The 22,893-nt window shown below is 45.6% G+C and overlaps 1 protein-coding gene across 2 annotated transcripts in view; it reads right to left on the bottom strand.

The window, feature by feature from the left end:
• Positions 1-22,893, bottom strand: part of LOC8027262 (vacuolar fusion protein MON1 homolog A) — a 47,388-nt gene that overhangs the window by 24,032 nt on the left and 463 nt on the right. For both annotated transcript variants that reach the window (XM_029975888.4, XM_040502743.2), the window contains exons 2-4: positions 22,619-22,870; positions 17,771-17,910; positions 9,479-9,692 (exon numbers count right to left, since the gene is read on the bottom strand). In XM_029975888.4, coding sequence (XP_029831748.2) covers positions 9,479-9,692; positions 17,771-17,910; positions 22,619-22,870 — 606 coding nt within the window. The remainder of the gene's footprint in view (positions 1-9,478; positions 9,693-17,770; positions 17,911-22,618; positions 22,871-22,893) is intronic.

Here is a 22,893-nt window from a genome sequence, read left to right as displayed (position 1 = left end):
GTGTCTGGAGGAGAAATTTGGAGGAAGCGGAAATGCACCCGGGCAGTGTTGTCCGGTCCGCACGTCTCATCCAAAACCAGCAGATTCGTGCTTGTTGAACTTTGACAGCGATTTTAATAAACTTCTAGGTGGAATTTCATCCTAATATTTGCCTTGTGGGCTTTGTAGATGATAAAAAGAGAACTGTACTGTTTTGCACTATAAAAAAGAAGCGGAGTTGCCCTTTAAGTGCCTTAGACAAGCTGAGCTCGTCGGCCACTTCCTGGCTAAAAATGTCGTGGACGAGCTCAGGTCGTCCAATGGTTTTTTCGGTAGCCCTCAATTCCACGGACGAGCTAGGCTCGTCCGAGTAGTTTTGTGGCGCTGATCATAGATGGCAGCACTCGTTTTAGTTGGCAAATACTTTTTTCGCCTCCGCTGATTTTTGCGTAATAAACTTTTCAAATTTTATGTGTAATACTAAAGGAATAACAATTCAAAATAAAAAAGATATGGCACTTTTAGGTTACTTTTGGAAAAAAAAAATGTGGCACTTAAGGGGTTAAAGGAATGGTTGAAATTGCGAGCTGCCCTACGTTTAATGGCGCTCGCGATCGACGTGTGCTCGTGTGACATAAGCACACGTGCTTTAAAATGAATAAAACAATCATCGCACCATGACAGCACTCAGTATGCAGTAACGTGAATCATATATCGCAAATCATATATAATTAATTGGGGGGTGGCTTGCATGCACATTCCAGCAGAGCCCTAACTTCTAACAAATTATTTTGGCGTGCACTGCAAAGTGTTAAGCATGGGGAACGACATTAATAATGATGCCCTCTTTGTAATGTGGCTAATATAACATTGTCGCAAGTGTGATGTGGTTGCTGACCCATCACACAAATGAAACAAAATTGTGTTCTTCTTTTCAAGAAGCGGAAAATATAAGTTACTTTTTGATTTGTTCCGCAGCCTTCCGGTTTAGCACATATCACAACAAAAAACTACTAAATCACATTGTCTACCGATAGCATCTGAAAGGTTCCTTCCCCAATCCTTGCGCTTTCTGCGGGGAGTAGCAGCAGAGCTGAGAACCGCGCTCGATCCAGGCACTTACTCTCGGTGAAGCGCGCGATAAGAAAGCGAGCCACCACGACAGCCGCGTCATGGCGCTGATAGCATGGACCGGTCGACGGTCCGGCGTTCACCTTCATATCGCCTGCGGGTGTACACTTATGCTACCTTTTATTTACTGCACCTGTTAAAGCACCTCAAAGGAGATGAACAGTATTTCTAAATACTAAAAAATAAACCCTCATGGGGAACAAAACAAAAACAAAAAGTCCTTGACATTGATAGAAAATGCCGTCGAATCTATGCATACGCCATCTCTAAGGAACTCCACAACAGCTTGTGGGTCTGCCAAGTGCCCCTTTCAGTAACAGTGTTCCTGACTGGTGAGCCTACCTTGTGAGCCTTTACAAAAAATGTGTCTCGTAAGTATAATTCTGTAAAGTAATTCTCTAAACAATGGACATTGACAGCTGTACCTACAGGGCTCTTTTTGGTTGTTTTTGTCCTAAAGAAGAGGTGAGAAAAAAGGAAGTACCTTCAAAGTTCCAATCTTCTGCCTCGGTGTTGCATTAGGGATTCCAAAGTCCTCACATTTTGATAATAACGCTAAGCGTCGCCCAGTTGCTTCCCTGTTTGGGTGACATCAAAGCCAACCCCAGACCTGTTGGTGTCGGCGAGCCTAAGCTTGACGAAATACTTGCCAAACTGAATACCATTATCTCTGACAATGCGAAGCACCAGAATGCAGTGGCGTACCAACTTGTTTTTGAGTGGGGGGGCAAACCAGACCATCTCCCCCCCCCCCCCCCCCCCCCCCAAATCGAAAATTCGGCGCAACTTTTGTCCAACTTTTCTAAAGATTTGGCAATGATTCGGCAAAATTACAACGTTACCAGACTTAACATTGATATTTTGTTTTTTCTCACGAAAAAAATTTTGCTTCTTCTTCTTAAAATAAATACAACTTGTAGTGCCTATTGAAAGAGTTATGACTAAATAAGGTGATATTCTAGAAGATAATTGTATCGATGTCGCTTTTGTGTGTTTACTTGTAATTTTGGTGTATGCTTCCAGAAAGTGGCGTGACAACGAGGTTGGGTAATAGCCGGCACAGTCACGAATCACACTAGAAGAGCTTTGATTTTGAGGCTTCATCAGCGCACGCCTGCAAGTGTGTTTACATTGTTAAATAAAGGCAATCACTGCGTTCTTACTTTCTCTGGTAGTCGCCGTTTCGTGCGCGAAAACGGATGCAACGGTTGCTGAGCCTTCACCAGAAGAGATAACAATATTGTAAATATGCATGTTTTTCGATTTGAGTCACTTGACGTCAGCTTTGCATGAAAGTGCGCGTTCCATATTCGCAACGTGCCGTTTTTAACCTTTAAAATTCCGGTTTCTGGTGTTCGGACACACACGGACGTTTAGGAAGATGGGGAGAGTTAGGAATGGTCGGATGTGCAACGTCGACCATGATAGTTCTGTGTTTAACGAATATTTTTCATCAGTGTTTACTAACGAGTGCTTGGACTCCGTCCCCACTCTCCCTGAAGAGCTTTACGAGCGCATGCATCCTATTAACGTTAACTCCGCCGGTATTATAACATTGATTGATAAACTAAAACTTACTTCGTCCGCTGGAACCGATAACATCAACTCTAAAATTTAAAAGAAACACCAGTGTTATTTCGAGCGAGTATTTAAAACTTATCTTTATTCAGTCCTTATCTCAAAGGTGCCTTCCATCTGACCAAAAGGTGGGAAGGGTAATTCCCAGTCTTTAAACAGGGCAGCCGCTCTTCCGCATCTAATTATCGCCCTAATTCATTGACTTCAATTTCTTGCAAACTACTTGAGCATATCCTCTACTCCAATATCATGAGGCACCTATCATCCCATTTCTTTTCTTTAAACAGCAGCACGGTTTTCAAAAAGGTACACTCTCCGGCAATATGAAAGACCCACTGGGAGCGCGTGGCCGAGGCGGTGGCTGGCGGGGGCGCTGCGAGCCCTCTGGGCAATTCCATTCTGCTTCGAGGGGAGGACGCTCACTCGGGCTCAGATAAAGCGAAACGCGCTTATCAGTTTGTGCCGAGTGCCGAATGAGCGTCCTCCCCTCGAAGCAGAATGGAACTGCCCGGAGCGCTCGCAGCGCCCCCACCAGCCACCGCCTCGGCCACGCGCTCCCAGTGGGTCTTTCATATCGCCGGAGACTGTACTTTCCTGCGAAACACAACTCTACGACTTCATCCATGACTTGCACACTAACCTTGAACCTTGAACCTTAAAATGAAAAAACTGACGCAGTTTTTTTTTTTTTTTTTCCAAAGCGTTCGGCCGTGTTTTTTATCAACGCCTTCTTTCTAAGCTATCATCTTTTTGCCTCGACCAAATAACCGTTTGCATAGATTCGTGACTTTCTTTTTTCCCGTGTACAGGTCACGTCCATGATGATCATGAATCTTCCTTAATAAATGTATCTCCTGGTGTTCCCCTGGGGCTCGTACTTGGGCCCTTACTCTTTTTAATATTTATTAATGACATCCCCATTGGGATTTCTTCAAAAAACCGCTTTTTCGCCGACGACTGCGTCATCCATAACAAAGTAACTTGTGTGCAAAATAATAACCAGCTTAAGGAAGATCTAGAGAAAATTAACAATTGGTGCAAAGAGTGGATTATGTCATTAAACAAGTATAAACGCAAACTAATCCACTTCACCAAGAAAAAAAACAAACACTGTCATTTAATTACTTCTTGTACTCCGATCTGATTGAGACTGATTGAGACCGCTACTGTGTATACCGTAATATCCCGAGTCATCGCCCATACCCGAGCCATCGCCCACCCCATTTTTTGGGCCAATATCGATTTCCGAAAAAACACCGAGTCATCGCCCACCCCTTCAAATACCCCAGCGCGGACTCCGCGATCCGCGAACACTCATCCTGCCCGAATGACGCGGCCGCGGACCTTACAGTTGGAGGACGTCCGTGACAAAGTAAAACGAAGGAGGGAAAGACACTTCTTTTTGTTTACGCATTTCCTCCGTGAGCAACCCCAAAGTGGTCGTGTATCCGTGCGAAAAGAAAACGATGGAGATAACAAAATAGGAGTTTGTTAATGTAACCGCGGAGTGTTAGGTCAAAGTCTGTCTCCGCCGAAGGTCACCGCGAACCCGCTCCTTCTTCCCGCCCGTCGCGACCGCGGTTGTGCAATATTTTAGGCAAAGCCAACGCGTAAATAAAGCTTTGCTGGAACGCCCTACACAGACGTTTGCAGAGCGTCCCAACCGTGCATTAATAGCCCGCCGTGCACGGACGCACGTATGTACGCACCAAACAAGAAAGTTGCGCAAGAGCTTGCGATTGACAAGGCGCCCGACTTGGCCCGACGCCAAAGTATTTGCCAACGCGACCGCCGGCTTTCCCGCTTTCCCAGCATTGCTCTTGGTCGCTTCTTTGGTCCGCTCGCTCGCTCGTTGCGCCTGGTCGGTTTTTCTATTTTCTTGTAGACTTTTCTTTCTTTTTTTTTTTTTACTAACTAGGAGAACATAGTGGTGACATTCTTTCACGAAACAAACGTTTGCGCTATATGCAGATCGGCGGTGTTTCTAACGCGTATGCAGGCAACGGACTTCGCTATAGTAAAATATTATTTCGTGAGCATTTTTTTCTATACAACAAGGAAACTAAATCGAGTTTTGAGTTTGATGTATCTCTTGTGCATCAGCGCTAGATACGCAGAGAAGAATAGGCGGTTTTTTCCGCTTTTTTTTCAAGTGTTTGTGCTCACCCACCGAGACATGGCCCACCCCACTTTTTTAATGAATTTCAGGCGGTAGGGGGGTGGGCGATGACTCGGGATATTACGGTAAATACCTTGGTGTAAGACTAACATCTGACCTTCCCTAAAATAACCACATTGAAGTCATTACTGCCGATTCATCTGAAACTCTTGGACTAAGCAGACGTAACTTAAAAAGGGCTCCACCCTTTGTTCGTAAGCTAACCTTGGACACGTACGTCAGACCAAAAATAGAATATGCTTCAACCATCTGGAATACCCATCGACTGTACCTCATCAATACCCTGTAGAGGCAGTTCAGAACAGAGCTGCTCGCTTCATTTCATCCACTTATGACTTTTTTTTTCAGTGTCTCAGCGCTAAAAACTGAACTAACCATGTCCTCTTTGCAGCTTCGCAGAAAAGTCTCTCAGCTGTGCTTTATTCACAAAATCTACTACCACATTCCCGATCTCAAAACCACTTTGTTATTACCCCCCGACCGAACATCTCGCCTCAACAACGTCTGCACCATCAAGCACATTTCTGACTCTACTAACGCTTTCAATTGGTCATTCCTTTCTCAAGCCATCAGCCACTGGAACAGTCCCCCATCCTCCATTGTCACCATCTTGGACCCTGCTGATTTCTCCTCTGCAGTAAAACTACACCTTTCTTGGCCCATGTGATGGTGTGCGGGGCTAGGCAGATAGGTGAAAACCCTTACGCAGAGCGCCTGCCGGGCCAGACTTGTACGTAGTTCAACTACTTTACTCAAGTTACTGTAGTTTAACTACTTTTCTGGGTAGTTTAGTAACTTTTAATTACATTTATATTCTAGTAATTCGTAGTTTACTTTAACTACTTTTCCGAGTGACTTCCACTCAAATTACAAATTACTTTCTAATTTTAGTGGTTGTTTTGCCTATCAACACAGAAAAGATGTCGGAAGGTCAGCTGATATTTGCAGAGGGGGAAGCATGCGTAGTAGAAAAGGGGGGGATGGGAAGGAAGAAAGTGATTTAGATAGTCCAAAAAACCCCAAAATTTTAACGAGCCCCCCCCACTGCAACAACACTGCTACGAGGCGCGGGGAGCGAACAGACACGACGCAAGAGAGGTCGAGTAACTGTGGGATTAGCTCCGAAGAGTGGTGTTTCTTTGTATTCCGAAGCTCAAGGAGACTTGACGCATTTGAAGAAAGGGCTTGTCCCCGCTTCTCTCCAATGTAGGAATTCTTGCCCACTACAGGAGGTGCACACACTGCTCCTTTTACGGTGCAGGCGATAGAACCCCTAACAACGACGCTCACGCCGGATGGGCTGCTCGTGTATCACTTGAAGCGCGTTAACCCACCCCCCGCCTGCGTTCACGCCGCTTCGCGGTGACGGTGTGCGGCTGCTAATTACAAATCTATTAACCCACCTAGCCCCCCCACCCCCCGTACACGCCGCTTTGCGGCGTCCGGTCGGCAACCCAAGCCCCGCTGCCCCCCATGCACTTCCGTAAATAGAGTCGATACGATTTAGTTTAGCGATGTTTCGTCAACAACATTCGTTTTTTTAGTGTTAATGGTAAAAAAGAAATGTAAATATCGCCAAATGCCTCGACAAAACAAAATGTTCGAGAAAAAAAATAAAAAGAAGTAAGCCGGCCCACACCATAAATAGAACCCGGGTCTGACACGTATGAGGCAGACATCTCACCACTAAGTTACGCTACCTCTTCGGAAACTCGCATTGCATCCGCTGCCTATGTTGACGGCGGCAGCGCCTATCTCCAAGCAAGCAAGCAAAACTTTATTTTGTGTAAGGGCCTACGTCCTGGTCTGGACGGCCCGTCCGGCCCATGTCTCGCGGATGGATTCCGTAAGGTTACCGTGTAGCCTTGTTCGTGGAGCAAGGCTTTACGAACCAGCCAATTCGGCGTGCGTGACCACCGTTGCTAGGGTTTGTATCGCCTGCGCGTTAAAAATATGCCCGCGCGGGTCGGGGGGCAGTGCCCTTGGTATTCCTTGGGCGCCGCCGGCCTGTGTCTGCTCTGGCCAGCGGCGGCCGTTTCAGGGGGGGGGCAAAACGCATGCCTTGCCCCCCCACTCTGAGAACTGGGGGGGCAAGTGCCCCCCTTGCCCCCCCGGTTGGTACGCCCATGCCAGAATGATACCTTGTGTAAATTAAACAAGCTTATCTCGGAAATCGGTGGCCTAACTAAAAGGGTTTCATGACAGTGCGTTTAGCGAGATCACAACAGTCCAGAATGAAATAAAGTACACAAATTAAGTTGTCTGTGACATTAACAAAAACCTAAAACGTGTCTGCTAAACAGCAAGAAACAAGTTTTCTTGGTTTCTAGAACCCTAACGGGTGGACAACTTTATTTAAGAAGTAAGCGGTTCATTTAGTGCCATAGATGATATCGTAAACCGAATGAGAAGGAACAACTTGCTAACCAAGGGAATTCCTGAGGAAGAAAATGAATCGTGGTCCTGGCCAAAACGCACAATTCTTCTTTTCAGACCAGCTATAGATAAATGCTGGCGATATCGAAATAGCACACCGTGTCGGTCACGAGAGGGGAGGCTTTGTTCAACCGATCAGTGTTAAATTTCTAAACTTTAAAAGCAAGCGAGAACTTCTTTATAAGGCGTCAAAGCCAAGGCCAACTGATTGAATATGAATGTGGATCGAAGACTACTCACCAAGCGTGCAGCAAATTTGGAAAAAGCTTTCTACACTAGCGATAAGCTTTGAGGCATTCGTAACTCACCTTTTTCCTAAGTGTCACGGTGCAGTGACAATTCTTCGCGGCTGATCAACCGCTACAGCTCGTCACTGCATACAATGGACCTCTTTCCAGTAAGCTTTTGCACGTTCATACACCTTTTACCCTGGCCTTGCTTCCCCACCGACGGCATTTTCGGAGGGCACCGTCCCGCACAATCAACATGTTCGGCACCTACGTTTAAGCATATTTCGTCTTTTTTTACTATGGTTATATCTCGAGTCATTGCCCACACCTCTGCCACCTAAAATTGATTAAAAAAAAAGTGGGGTGGGCCATGTCTCGGTGGGTAAGCAAAAAAAAGTTTAGAAAATGCTAAAAAAGTGACACCCATTTATTCCGCGCATATGTAGCGCAGCTGCACAAGAGATACCTTAAACTAAAAACTCGAATTAGTTTCACTGTTTTATGCAATAAATGCACGTGAAATAATCTTTTACTATTGCAAAATCCGTTGCTTGCATACGCGCGATGAACATCGCCGATTGGCGCACACTGCGAATTTTTGTTTCGTGAAAGCATGTTTCTCACAACGCTGTGTTCTTTTCGTTAATAATGAAAAGAGTTAACAAGAAAATAGAAAAACCAACCAGGTGCAACGAGCGAGCGCACGTGCAGACTAAAAAAGCAACGAAGAGCGATCCTGAGGAAGCGGGAAAGCCGGCCATCGCATTGGCAAATACTTTGGCGTCGGGTCAAGTAGAATGCCTTGTCAATCACAAGGAGAAAGCTCTTGCGCAACTTTCTTGCTTGGTGCATACGCGCGTGCATCCGTGCACGGCGTGCTATTAACGCAGGTTGAGGCAGCATTGCTGCGTGGCGTGGACAGCACCACGAACACTGAGCTCAAAATAAGACGGTTTACAAACATCTGTGTTTGGCATTCCAGCAAGTCTTTACTTACTCGTTGGCTTTGTCTCAAACATCGCACAACCTCACCAACTGCGGTGGCGACGTTCCGGAAGAAGAAACAGGTTCGCGGTGACCTTGTTTCAATGGAGACGAACTCTGACCTTACGCTCCGCAGTTACATTCCAGGACATGGGGCGTTCGTTGACTTTGCAACCCCCGAATGGGTACTGCTTGTATTATCTTTTTAATTTTTCTTGTTTTTCGAACAAATTGTGTTCAAGTTTGTTTCAAACAAGTTTTATTTTGTTATCTCTATCATTTTCCTTTCGTTCGCCTGTACACAGACTTTGGGGTCGCAAAAATCGGGAGGGAAATGTGTATACAAGGTGAATCGTCATTCCCTCCTTCGTTCTCCAACCGTAAGGTATGCAGCTGCACCATTTGGGTAGGATGAACGTTCGGAGGTCACGGAGTCCGCGTTGGGGTATCTTTAGGAGGGAGCGATCGCTCTGTGTTTTTTTGGAAATTGATGTTCGCCCAAAAAGTGGAGCGGGCAAGGGGATGGGCAATGACTCGGGATATTATGGTACGCTTTTTTGAGCATCAGTAACATTGTGCATGGAAATCAATATAAGCCAATACAACGGCACAAGGCCAACGTGTTCTGACAAGCGGAGGCATGTTGGGCTGCCCTTTGTGTATAGTTTGCAGACAATCCCCAGATGGCGCTTGTTGCTCGAAAACAATCCCTCAATGCCACAATTGTTCGCAGCCACACGAGTACATAAAGCGGCCAAAATAGCACTTTTCTCAGCCGCTCCGGTAGCGCGGGGCCAGAGCGTCGAACGACCGACCGAGAGTTTCTTGGTTCGATGCCCGCCAAGGGCAAAGGGATTTTTGCAAAGAAACCTGGTCGCACTACCATGTTTCACGACCCCCCACGCTTTGAATCCGGCCTCAAGACTGGTTCGAGGTCCCAGCGGGGCGAGAGAAGACGTACCTGGGCGTGGACGTAGTGTAGCTGGCTCTGCAGCTGGTGCAGGGACAGGGGCAGGCTGGACGCGGCCACCAGGATGAGGGGCCCCCGTAGCAGGAAGGCCAACCGAAGGGGCCCCGCCCGCACATAGCGCACCTGGTCCCCCGACAGGGCGACGCACGACACCAGGGCCTGCATCACCCCCGCCAGGCTGGCCAGCTGGTCCTCGCTGCCGTGCCTGCACCAGGGGCCATACTCCGGCATCTTCCAATTCAATCCGATCCCTTTATTTACAAGTTTTGTTTTTACAAATACACAAAAATTTACTGGACCCATAGCTCCGAGGCTAGTGTGGGGTTCAAATAAAAATAAATTTCTCAATGTGACAGGCAAGCAGATAAAAGCAAATATATATATTACTAACCTAATAAAGTGTTGAAGTAGTTCGCACAAATCTTATTCTAAATCAAACATCCTTTTTTTAAACACGGCAAGAAGTTGGAATTTTTTTTCACTCGGTGGGTATTGCATTTTAAATTAGTGCGCCTCGATATTCTATTAGTCTTTCGACATGGAAGCAAATTGAAGTTAGATTGGTAGAATTCCTCATTAGTCTCCTTGGAGAATTACACAAACTTTATGAGAATGGTTTATTTGATGCTATGATTTTATAAACAGTTTGAGCTAATGTTAATTTATACAAAAGATAAACAGGTAAAACTCGCACATACTGGTATAAAGGCCTACTTGGAGCAGTCAGTTTTAAGAATGTGATTATTACGACCACCCGCTTCTGCAGACGAATAACCAGATTTAGGTAGGTAGGATATGTACTGCCCCAGGACTCGATGTAATAACTTATGGTGAATTCCGCTCGCAGATCACGAGTGCTCCAAAAGCGCTCCATTGGGAGCACGCATATTCCGCTCGCATATCTGGCTCAAGTTGGCCTTCTTCCGCTCGTAGATCTCTGGCTTTTAACTCAGCGGTACGCATGCACGGCGAGGTTGGCAAGGTTGCCGCAGTCGCCGAACCGGCCAGGCCGTCGAGTTGGCCTGTTCGGATGCGTTGGTTGTTTACACGGGATTGTGACAGCTCAAACACTTCTACCTTGCGTAGATCAGGGATACAAAGCCGGGACTGGAGCGTGGCAATTGGTAAGCGCTGACATCTGTGATCGTGAGAAGAAGAACGAGAAAAAGAATGACAGCTGGATTTTCTGTCACTGATTGTTTACCTTTTTACAATGCATGCCGCCGGCGTTTTCTTGTGTAATAAAGCAAGAACAGATTAGGCAACGACTGTGCAAGTGACGGTTTGTTACCTCTTTGTGTTTATTAAAGTCGTACCAGCAATCTGAACTCCACCGATGGCAATCAATGTGCGTGCCCCAATGCTTCGAGGCAGCCGAAAGGTATGTGACGGCGTCAAACACGGATGTCTTCCTCGTTTTTTGTAACATGGGCTCCGTGGTACGAATATTTTCGCCCAGCCTGTGTTGCGTATTGTTTCCGCACCTAAGCAGTGAGAGTTGTCACTGGTCGTCGGAAAGATCAATCGGCTAAAGTGTTGGTCTGCTTGTCAAGTTTGAGCAGCAGCCATTTTTCACGGCCGGCCATCTCGTGCAGTTCGGTGGGTCGCTCCAATAATGTGAGTCCACCTTCCGCTTGTCGATTTGGAGCGGATCCCACGGAGCAGAATTTTGCCTTCCTTGCGGATTTTGAAAAGTGCTTTGGATCCAGAGATGGGCAGTATTTCAAATACAACTATTTGAAATACGTATTTCAAATACTTTGTGTATTTTGCATCAGTATTTAATTACAAATTGGGTAATGTATTTGACGCGTGCATTTAAATACTAAAACGTGGGCATTTGAAATACAATTGTAATTAGATACAATTTTTGTGGGCGAAAATACATCCCTCAAATTTATTGTCACTGTCCAGAGCAGGAAGAAAACTACTTTCTGCACCGAATGCAGTGTCTCTCAATCAAGCACAAGCGTTTAGTGACTTTGTGATTACGGTGCTAGTCCAGGGCAAGAATAGTGACGAAACCGACGTTCACAGGCTGACTGGCTAAATAAGTGCCTGTGACAACTTGTGATGCTTTCCAGCCTGATTTCCATCCATATTTCTGCCTGGAACATTCTAAATGCGCGGGTCGTCCAGATTTTCCTTACTGGTGTGAGTTGCAACAATAAAAAATTCTCTAGCTAGTGCTGCGCGTCTTGGTCATCTGGGTTCTTTGTTGGTCTATACCAAAATGTAATCGACAAAAAAAGCTGCTTGAAGCTCTGTACTTTTTTCACCTATTACGTCCAAGCTGATTACATTTTTTTGTGATTATATTTCTATTACGTTACTAGAGCCTCGCACACTAACTCCCGAGTGTTCGATGCCAAATTAAAATGAGATACCCAGAATCCCGTTGCAGGTGCCCTGAAATCGCTGAAGCAAATTTTGAGGAATGTATTTGGAAAAGTATTTGGAGGAGACCAAATACATTTGGTTGTATTTGTATCTTGTACTTAAGGGAGGAGGTGGGGAATAAATATGAACTTTCTTATTTCTAGAGATATCTGAACGAAATTTACAGGGTGTGTTTATAGCACAGACATAAGAGTAACTGCAAAGTTTCATGGAGCTGTGCATATTATTTCTCAAGTTACAAATATTTATCAAAATCGTCCATATGCATTCCTTATCCCAGGTCTGGAGAATTTGAAAAAGGTAGTAGCGGCGTAAAATTTGTTATGATTACCCCTGGATACATTCCTCAGGGCATAACAGAGCCCTTTTATTAAATTTCTTTGTTGAAAAATTTTAACGCAACTTTGAATTTTTGTGTAGTCATGAAACCCACATTCACCAAATTTAATTTTTTTATTATAAATTTTTAGCGCAGTTTTCTAAAAAAAGGGCTCTGTTATGCCCTCACAAAGTTATTAGAGAACAGAATAAAAAAGACAGCACAAAAATCCATTCATCAGTTCCTGAGATATCGCTGGGACAAGCAGCCACGACAGTGAAAAAATCCATTCTGAGAAAACAGCACTTGAAAGTTGCACCCAGATTTTCAGCTTTAGAATGACCCTGCAGAATAGTCAGAAGTGTTCTTGTGCACTTTCTTCTTGTTCCGCCTTTCCACATTCTCTTGATGTCGTTTGCTGGCCTTGTGCAGACGTAGGGCATCTTTCCCGGCAGCTCGTTGGAGGGCTAGATGGGTCGGCTGAAGTCCCACTGCAACCGATATTTCTGCAGTTGCCTTGTAGCAGCCGGCGTTGAACCTAAACACCGCTTCATGCAGTGCAATTTGCTGGCATAGCTCCAAGTTCGGCTTGAGCAATATCACAATGTCTAGCTTCTGCTTCGATCTCCTCACGTGTCAGGAAATGCGTCCGCAGATGGGTGCTAGAAGACGCGCTCCTACTTGTCGCGGCAGGCGGAAGACGGGCGCTGGGACCCGCGATCTCGGGAGGAACCACAACGGTCGGCATGCTCGGCACTCCAGGCGTGAGCGGGGCGATGCGTTCTTCCTCGACGACAGCCGATGGCACAGAAAATCCATCACTGGAGGTGTTGACGCGATCATCATTGACGGCACGCCGTGCAGAAACTTCCTAGTTCGCCATCCGCACTAACTTCATGGACCGCTTCCGCGCGCCAAACGCGCGCACCGTCTTGTACTTCGAACCCCGCATCGTGTGCGACCACGAAACAGACGGGCACGCTACACGAAACTACTCAAAGAAAGTTCGGAAAACGATCGTAAAGATGGCGAAAAACGAAGTGGAACTGACTAAAAGAGCGCGTGCAAGCAGACCACTACCAAAAGCAGACGACGCGAGCGGCAACAGCAGGAGAAACGGAGGAGGAGAGCGCTCCGCGCGCGGAGAAATCGCGTCCCAGCCAATAGCAGTCGCGCGCTCCCCCGCACGCTCCTCGAGCGCGCGCTCTGTCCAATCGCGTTCTTGCGATTGCGACATGGAAGAACGGCGACAGTGCCGTAACCACGCGGCCGACGCCATTTTGGGAGCTGGCAAAAAAAAGAGAAAGAATTCACGTTCAAAACAAGACTAAGATGGCGGCCGTCGGTCCAACGCTTTGAAAATGGCGAGCGCGCGAAGTTGGGGTTGATTTTGACGTTTGACCGTCACTTGGATGCTATTCAGGCCTCGTAAATAATTGTTTTTAAATATTTCCCCATTGTATTTGGTGCTGATAATTACAGAGAAGGTAGTTTATGAGATATACAACCGAAAAATAAGGTTTTCTAAAAATCGACTTTTTCGCGATTTTCCGGTTTTCAAAGCCCGCGTCCCCCCTTAAAAGCTTTTTTGGAAATGTAATTAGATTTGTAATTAAATACATTTTTGACAAAGTATTTTGTATTTGTATTTCGATACATATTTGCTTGTATTTTGCTCATCCCTGTTTGGATCTACCAGTGAAATTCACCATTAGATGACTGTGCACAAGTGAAAAATGAAGTATTTGCAAATTGAAAGATTCAAAATATTCATGTGCCATCAATAGTGTGTAACATCCGTATGCTAGCTTTGAACACGTTTTTAATTCTACTTTTCCAATTCATATTTGATTCAAATAGGACTCCTAAATATTTTTAGGAAGAAACATGTTTCAACTCCTGTATTATCTAAGTGCATTAAAAAACTTGTATTGGTATATTTCTTTTTTCCTTGAGTGAAACATTGTGTACTTTGTTTGTTTTTATACTAAGGGTAAGTTGATTACTTGTGAACTATGTTGCAACCCTGGAAAGTTCCTCAATTATTTTACATTGTAGTTCAGCTATCGACTCTTCTACAAAAACCAGTGCCATATCATCCGCATACATTAATGCGTCCGAGTATTTTAATAACAACGGAAAGTTACCGACGTAAAGATAAAAAAAGATTGGCCCAAGAACTGAGCCCTGTGGCGCACTAGTTAACACAGTGGGGTAGAAATAAATTATCACTGATTGTCTTTTATCAGAAAGATGAATATTGAAAAAGTTGGATATTTTGCCCCAAAAACCATAATTATGTAACTTATTTAGTAGGGCAGTGTAATTAACTGTGTCAGAAGCCTCTTTTATATATAAATACACAGCCACAGCAATCTTATTGTCATGAAGAGCCTTTTTAAGAAGTTGGGTTAAAACAAGAATGGTGGAGGCGGTGGAGGAAGGCAAGAAGTATTGTACTTATAAATTCTTTTAAACACCTACAAAGTATCTTTTCAAATATAGAGTTAATTATGCTCAAAACCGATATTGGTCTTTAACTTGACGGCTCAGAAGGATAGTCATCTTTGAACACAAGCACCACTCTAGCTATCTCAAGTTCGTAGGGATATGTCGCACTCTCTACCGAGTGATTGAACAAGTGTAGGAGAGGAATACCTAAAATATCAATGTTTTCTTTAACTAAATTAACAGGAAATGTGTGGCATCCGGTCGCTTTATTCACTTAAAGACTCCCAACTGTCGACGTCATTTCAGCCATTTCAATTTCCCGCACGACGAAGCTATTTGTGACTGGTTTCAATAGCTGTGGGGGATGAGAAACGTGTAGCGGTTGAGCTGCTGGGAAAGGCCTTGTGTTGGTAAGATAGTCACTAAAAGTATCTACTGTCACCTGTTCTATGAAGTTAGGAAGTACTACATGCTTGTTTGAGTGAAGGCCAATTGCATCCTTTACCTCATATCTTTCTAGTTTCCCCCTCGGCTCGCTCAATAAGCGAGGAATAGTATTCTTTTTTCCTTTTTTTTTCACGACAGAGACAGATTTATTTCTCAAACATTTAAACTGGCCTAGGTAGTAATTGTTGCTTTTATGTTGCTTCCATTTATGGTACCAACTATCTTTTTTTTTTCAATACTTCTAGAATTCTGCTCGTTGTCCAAGGACAGGTCCGGTATATTTATAGAAAGTCTGCTCACACTGCACTTTTAAGAGTAGTGCCGAAGTTTTGGTAGGCAATACAGGTGTCGGGATTATATGGGTAGGGTTCTTCAGTTTTGGATTTTGTCTTCATTTTCCCATCCATGACATTATTTTTGGAACAGAGGAAACCCATTGAAGACTTTGGGAGCTTTGAACCTCTAAACTAGCGGGCACACAAGAGGAAGGGCAATCCTAAAGGAGCACGCACGGAGGACAATGGGGACACAACCATTGGAACAAGATGAAACTTAGCGAATGTCAAAATACTTAATGACAAAAAATAAAACCCGAAAACGAAGAACCCTACATACGTGGCATAGAAATGTTTTTGTTTTAGTAGACTTCGAAGTTGGGCATCATTTATTTTGGTATTCACTTCAGTAAAGGAAGATTTTACAGACCTTGGCAACTGTCTTGGAATTACAATAAATATAGGCAAACGGTTGGCTATTGGGTCAGAGTAAACCCCGGCACTCGCAGTCGTATCACTATTACCAAGGGCATGGTCAATTAATGTACCAGATTGGCTAGTAATGCGAGGTTTAAATGTAATACAGTCGAACCCGTTTATAACAAACTCCATCGGACACGCATTTTAGTTCGATATATCAAGTAGTTCGTTATAGCAAATATCGCTATTTCGTGAGGACAGCAAAAGCGAGAGAGATGAAAGGAAACCGCGCGGAATAGCGGCGAAGGCTGCCGAGCGTAGCGAGCCTCACGCCGGCGCTCAGAGCCGTGTTATCGCGAGGCAGCTTTCGCCGGCGACAACTTTGCCGACGATGTCGTAACGTTCCTTGAACCGTTGAAGCCGTCCGGATCCGCCACTAAAATCTTGAACGTCGAGCAAAAAGGCAAAGTCTTTTGCTTTCTGCTGTAACATGGGGCCTATCCAAAAACCACGCGTACAGCGCCTTTTCCACTCTGTCAAAGGCAGGCGCCCGAATGCGCTTTCCGTCGGCGTTCGGTCGATCTCGGGCCTTTTGCAGGATCGCTGGCTTGTTTTTCAGTATCGTACTCAGCGTGCTTCTGGCGATCTTGAAGGATGCGGCGACTTCTGACTTCTTCTCGCCGCGTTCAACGCGCCGGATTATTTCCACCTTGGTAGAGAACGGTAACGATGAACGCACCTTGGTCGCCATCTCTTGCGGGAACAGGAAGGACACAAAGAACAACGAGCCTCCTCGGCAAAATGCTAGGAACAAGAGAGCCATGTCCGGCCTGGTACGGCTGCAGGATGATGTCATCAGAACGTCATTGCACGCTTGCTCTATCATTGGCCAGCGCGCTTCCGCGGGGGCCGGTTGCGGGCGTTCGCAGTCGGTGTTGTGACTCATCTTCTCGAGGGTCATCGTGTTTTTCTTGGTTTTCTCTTGTCCTTTGTCGCTCCGTGCATGGCAGGGAAGCCAGCGCGCTTTTGCGGGGGTCGGTTGCGGGCGTTCGCAGTCGGTTTTGTGACTCATCTTCTCAAGGGCCATCGTGTTTTTCTTGGTTTTCTCTTGTCCTCTGTCACTCTGTGCATTGCAGGGAAGCCCGCGCGTCTCCGCGGGGGCGGTAGCGGGCGCTCGCAGTTCGATATATCCGATGTGTGGTTTGTTATAGAAAGTATATTTCTCATGAATATTGATATTAAAATTTTGTGTGTTCGATATAGACCATAATTCGTTCTAACCGGGTTCGTTATAAACGGGTTCGACTGTATTGCATAAGTTAAATGATTCCAGAAGAAAACTAAAGTCATATTTGAGCATCATTAGCCAAATCAATATTGAAACCTCCAACAACAAAAATGCGACCATTATATCCGTGAGATGACTTTGCAAGGACTGACTGAAATTTCGCAACAAAAGATGCTACACTTGAGCTGGGAGGGCAGTACATTATGCCAATTATCAGGCCACAATCAAGCTTTATAAAAAAAAGGGGCTTCAATAACATCATCACTGAAAGATGCAGCAGATAAAACCTGGTAATCAATGTCCTCTTTTACCAAAAGCGCTACACCATCTCCTCGGTTACATGAATTGCATAGAAACGGAGACAAATTATAGTCGCGTATAAATGCTGTTTTATTGTTTTGCAGCCATATCAAACTCATACCATGAAAGATACGCAACCAAAGAATCCAAAGAATTTAAGTTTTTCCGTATATTACGTACACTGCCACAAAATACTGAAACAGTATCACCGTTGCGTGTGTGTACAAAGAAACATACACGAAACATCCATGTTTTTAGCAATACGAAGAAGCATAAGGCACTTCCGCCACACGAGCACACACATGGAAGAACAACCTTTCAGCCCACGCGAAAATCCCAAGCAGCAAAGGGTTTGGCCGGCTCGCGGAAGGGAGCATGGCTACCTGCAGTAGATGGGCTTGCCGGCGTCGCTGAGCACAAACACGTGCTTCTTGTGCTGTCGCCATTGGTCACTGTCCCATGCCTCCAGGGTTGGCTCACTCGGGGGCACCTCTTCTACGGGCAGGGAAGGCTCGCCCCCTGGCTGCGGGAAAATGCATTCACCGCGAGGGCAGCCACGTCCACTTCTCGAACACTCTCGTCAAGGAAAACTAGCCCAAAAGCCTAGTAACTATGACGACACTATTGAACACACTAGTGGGAAAAGGGGGACTGCTCGACCTTATAATCGGCACCTACTTTCCTGTGCCACATTGTCGAAGCAAGCTTTCCACAATGCTAACTCAGTTTCCACGGTGTGTGGGCAAACTGGAAAAGAAATGACCAAAGTCTAGGAACGTTTGAGAGGATTCGGGTGCTAGAGGAACGCCCGGGTTTACTATGTTTAACCCCACTGTAGGACCCCGAAACAAGTCCCTCCTCACCCTCATCAAGGGCAGAGCGGTAGGTCATAAGGCAAGGGGCAAACCCACATTTTATTGCTCTGTTCAAATGCATGTGTGTCATACACTACAGATATGATACTTGGCTTTCTTAAAGCGTCTAGAACCAGCTGATACCATCACTGGACAAACTGGAACCAGGAAGGGATCGTCAATGACTAGTGCTCTTAGGTAATGCTGTAAGCGACTTTATGAGGGACAATAGGCAACTTTATGAGGGACAATAGCCTTACCGTGGTACAAGCCGACAAAGAGGGTGGTCTTGTTGTGATGAAAGAAGACCTTTTCCAGGACAAGGCATTAGCGGCTATTGAAAAGAATTTCAAGACCGTCAAGTTTCCCCCGAAGAAGTAAAAAACGCCTGCGCTCAGGTTGCTCAAAGACGTGAACCTTGATGGAGTAAGAAGGGCTGTTAACAAGGCAGAAAATGTTTTTTTGGAAGTCTTCTTTACCGGCAAGACTAATAAGCCTAGCTGTCCCTTACGAGTCACTGCCTCAAAGAAGAGTGCCTGGCAGGCTCAGGTCAGCAGGTACTTACAGCGTCACCTAAGAGCATTAGTCATTGACAATCCCTTTCTGGTTTGGAGCTCCAGAGAACTTGTTCAAGTTTTGAAAACAGGGTTGCAAAATGCTGCCACAGCATTTTCTGTGGATGCAGAAGAGTTGTTTTACTCAATTCCCAATAATGGACTTTTCACCGCCGTTCGTGAGAGCATAAAGCAGTCAGGTGAACTGGGGTTCCAGAATTCTATGGGTGTTAATTGCGACCATTTTATGGCGCTGCTAGAATTTTACTTGCAGTCCACGACCATTGCTTTTGATGAACACTTCTACATAGAGAACAATGGTATTTGTATTGGTCCTTCGGTGGCACCCGTTTTCTGTGACATTCATCTTTCTGCCATGGACAAGCGCATATTAGGGGCTCTTCATGAAATGAATGTGGTCAAGATTTTCTGCTATGTGGATGATTTTTCGGTTATTTTTGGGCAACATACAGCAAATTGTATGGAACATGCTGCGGCAGAAATCGTTCATTTGTTTAGATCAATGTCAGGCAGACTGAACTTCACTTAGGAAATGCCTAATGATGGCGGTATTCAGTTTCTAGACTTGCAGCTCTTTTTCACTAAGTATCGTTTGTGCTGGAGCTATAATCCATGATCTAAGAAAGACTGGAAGGAAGCGCCGAAAGACAGGGACAAAAGAAGTAGGTAACGACGACACGAGGCGCTAAGAAAGGCCTCCTTTCTTTCAGCAGTGCCCACTCGAAGCTTGTAAAACGTGGGATTGCTTCTACCTGCTTCACGCAGCCATTACAAAAAGCTGTAAGCATAGACTGCCGATCAGCTTTGATCATCAGGTTGCACGCTTGAAGAGTGCCGGTTACCCGAAGTACCTGGTATCAAGTGTGTGTGAAAGGCTCCTACAGAAAATTAAATGAGAGGGCAGCAACAAATGTCATGAAAGAAGAGACAAGATGCCAGTGCAGGTGGTCCCATATCTGCAGAAGGTGTCCCACAATTTACAGAACATGGCTGCTAGACACAGGGTCAGCTCTGTGCAAACATTCAAAGTATGCTCCGCGATGTCAAAATAAAAGTTTGTTTCATGCCCAAAAAACATGTAACAAGATACACCGAATGCGTGACTAAGGTGGTATACAAGATTCCTTTTAGTTGCGGCCAAGTTTACATCGGTCAGACTGGCCGATGTTTTAATGAAAGAGCGTGGGAACACAAGCTTGCTGCACGCAATAAATTGGGTGGGCATCTTGCAGAGCACTGCAAATGATATGGGTGTGAACCAATGTTAGAGCGCACAAGGTTTCTTAAAAGAGGGAATGAGAAGAAAGGGAAATAATTGAAGCTTTCTATATAAAAAAAAGCGACTGATAAATGTGTAAGCATGCCATCCCTTTATCTGCTGAACAGAGATGTTGTGAATCTTGCTGGCTACATGTGATGAGTGATAGGAACCTTTATCTTGTTGCTTCGGGGAGCGTATAGGTGATGGGGATCGACAGTTTGACGATGTTTGGTGTTACATTAAATCAGTTGGAAGTTGGCGCTTTTCCATGTCGTACGTATCTTTCTTCATCCTGTTTCAGTTCGCATTTTAACCTTTCAATTCCCAGTGATACACGTGCTGTCCGACAAGGGTGACTCAAATGGCATGATCTCTCCACATTGTGCATATACACAAACTCAACTCTGTTACGTCAAAGCGCGGTGGTGGCGCATTGAGTGCACTTCCAGTCTGGGGCTGTGGGTAAAAGTCACCGTGTCAAACGTGCATTCCTGCAATGTCTTTAAAAAAATGGAAAAAAAAATTGTTTTTTTGTTAAAATGTTGCAATTGGTGCTGTACCAAAAGAGTCGAGAAAGGTTTGAAGGTCAGTTTTCATGTGCTCGGTTCGTCCGAGAACGCGGATAGTTGCTGTGAAAAAGGAAAACCAGACAACGTCGGACCAAGATTGCTTGAGCAGGAAGCACTTTCGGTTGAATTCACGGATACTTGTGGTCATCAGATTTATTTGTTTTGTTCCAACATGAACGCGGGAAAACCGTAGAGTTGCACGGACAACCTGCGGACTACGTTTGCGCGTCTTCAAGTTCAAACGGCTGCCTGATCATTCGAACTGTTGTCTGCTCTTTCAAACGTTTCTGCTTGCCGTCTGCTCTTTCAGACGACACCGGCCCGTACACCAAACGCTGGCCCGGTAATTGCGATAAGTAAGTGCAGGCCTCAAAAGACTTAAGTTTGAAGGTTCGTTAGGGTAAACAGTAGATATAAGGAGATGTTGATCATTGTTACCAGTGGCCATCATCAACTTGTTATTCCTGAATCACTTGGTCCAATTCTGCTTGTGAATTTCAGTATCGACGTCGACCATCTCAGCTACGGTTCACGCTTTTCTAGCCCGAGCGACGTCCCGACTGAAAATTGCAAGCGGAATCTCATCATGGGAATCGGGCTTTAGCGTCTATTCTGCGGCGTTCACGTGGAATGAATCGCCGCATGTCACACTATTTATGCAAAGTTTAGCGGGGTAATGAGCCTCGGTAATTTTACTGAGGCCGCTCAAGTTGTCAGTCATTGCCAAATATGACGTAGAATGAACAATTCCAATCCGAAAAGGAGCACGGGGAATTATATGACGACGACATTGCATTTCAATGATTTGTTTATGGCCGACGGTAAGCTTCTTGCTTCCGCTCCATCAGAGCCGTATATGGGGAGAGTTTGACAAGTTTATGATCTCGCCGCCATAACGCCCCCCTCCTGAGTGAACCAATTAGCCTGCGGCACAGAGCGAGAGGCATGAGCGCATGCGCGTGAGCTCCCGGCTGCTCCCAGCTGAGCGGGGAGGGCCGCCATTTTCATTCATTCACCCGGCGAAATGGATGGGATCGACAGCCAAATTTCTGTTCTTTCCTTTTATTTGGCAGGCTCTGGCAAGATAATGAGTGTTATTCCTCGGTTGCTTAAAAAGCTATTGAATGAAGTTTCTCCTCGTTTAAACGCAAACTTTGATTCAGGCGAAAAAGAAAGAAGCCCGTAGCAGACGACGTGTAGCCTCAACAGTACTCTGCGCCGACAGCGTTGCATCAAAATGGCGGTCATCTCCTCTTTGCTCCCTTCTTTCTCTCTCTCCTTCGGCACTCTCTTCCCTTTCCTTCACTCTGCTCCTCTCCAGCGCTTTCCTCGCCACACCCACTGGCCAGACTCTCCCAATATACGGCTCTGCGCTCTATCGCGCATGTGCGGCGCCGGTGGCGTCCGCTAGAAGCGCTCTGTTATGCTTGTAAACATGAGTTGGTCATAGCCATTTCCGGTCAAGGTGCACGACGTCGTGCCTATAGCCCCATTCAAATATTAATATGATAAATGCATCACTTATTAAGACACCTTTGTGGTAAGTTTAGTTGAACTCCGTCGATTTCTTTTTTTGTTTATGTGGTCCTGCAACAACGCAGTTTTTTATGCCCGTTCGTTTTTGTTTATTTTCCCTGCATTTCGTTTAGGAAACCTACACCCACGAAATTCGAGTAAGAAAAGCGCATCATCTAAGGGCACGTTTTCGAGAAGGTTCATTGCACTCCACTCATTGATTCGTTTAAAAGGTTCTTTTGAGACCATCGAAGACGCAAAGTTAGCAGTTAGTAATCCCATTGCACTAGGCAGATCTCACGTACTCCCGTACAATTTCGAATCAACGGTGGAGACAAAAGAAAAATTAAGTAAGCCATCATTCATGGGTGGACCTTCTTTTGGGATTTTACGGTGGGCACCCACACGAAAGGGTTGTGAATGGCCCGCCCCGCAGACTCCCTTCGTAGGCACTTACGTCGTCGGCCGTGTGTGGGTCCTCTTGAGACGCAGATCTCTCGATCTCGTTGATGGTGCTCTTGGAGCGCGCCGCCTTGCCGCACTCGTCAAACTCGGCGGGGGTTTCGGAGTCGGACGAGTAGTCCGCCGACAGGATGATGGGCTCCCTGGTGGCGCCCGGCTCGAAGTCCCCGGGGATGGCATCCCCTTCTTCCAACACCCCCAGATCGTCGCCGGTCAACACGACGGGACACCGAACGTCCGCCGCCATCTTCACAGACAACAAATAGACCG

The sequence above is a fragment of the Ixodes scapularis genome, unplaced genomic scaffold (genome assembly GCF_016920785.2).
Source record: "Ixodes scapularis isolate PalLabHiFi unplaced genomic scaffold, ASM1692078v2 PGA_scaffold2__306_contigs__length_199485367, whole genome shotgun sequence".
Classification (NCBI taxonomy): domain Eukaryota; kingdom Metazoa; phylum Arthropoda; class Arachnida; order Ixodida; family Ixodidae; genus Ixodes; species Ixodes scapularis.
This window is presented reverse-complemented; position numbering and strand designations above follow the sequence as displayed.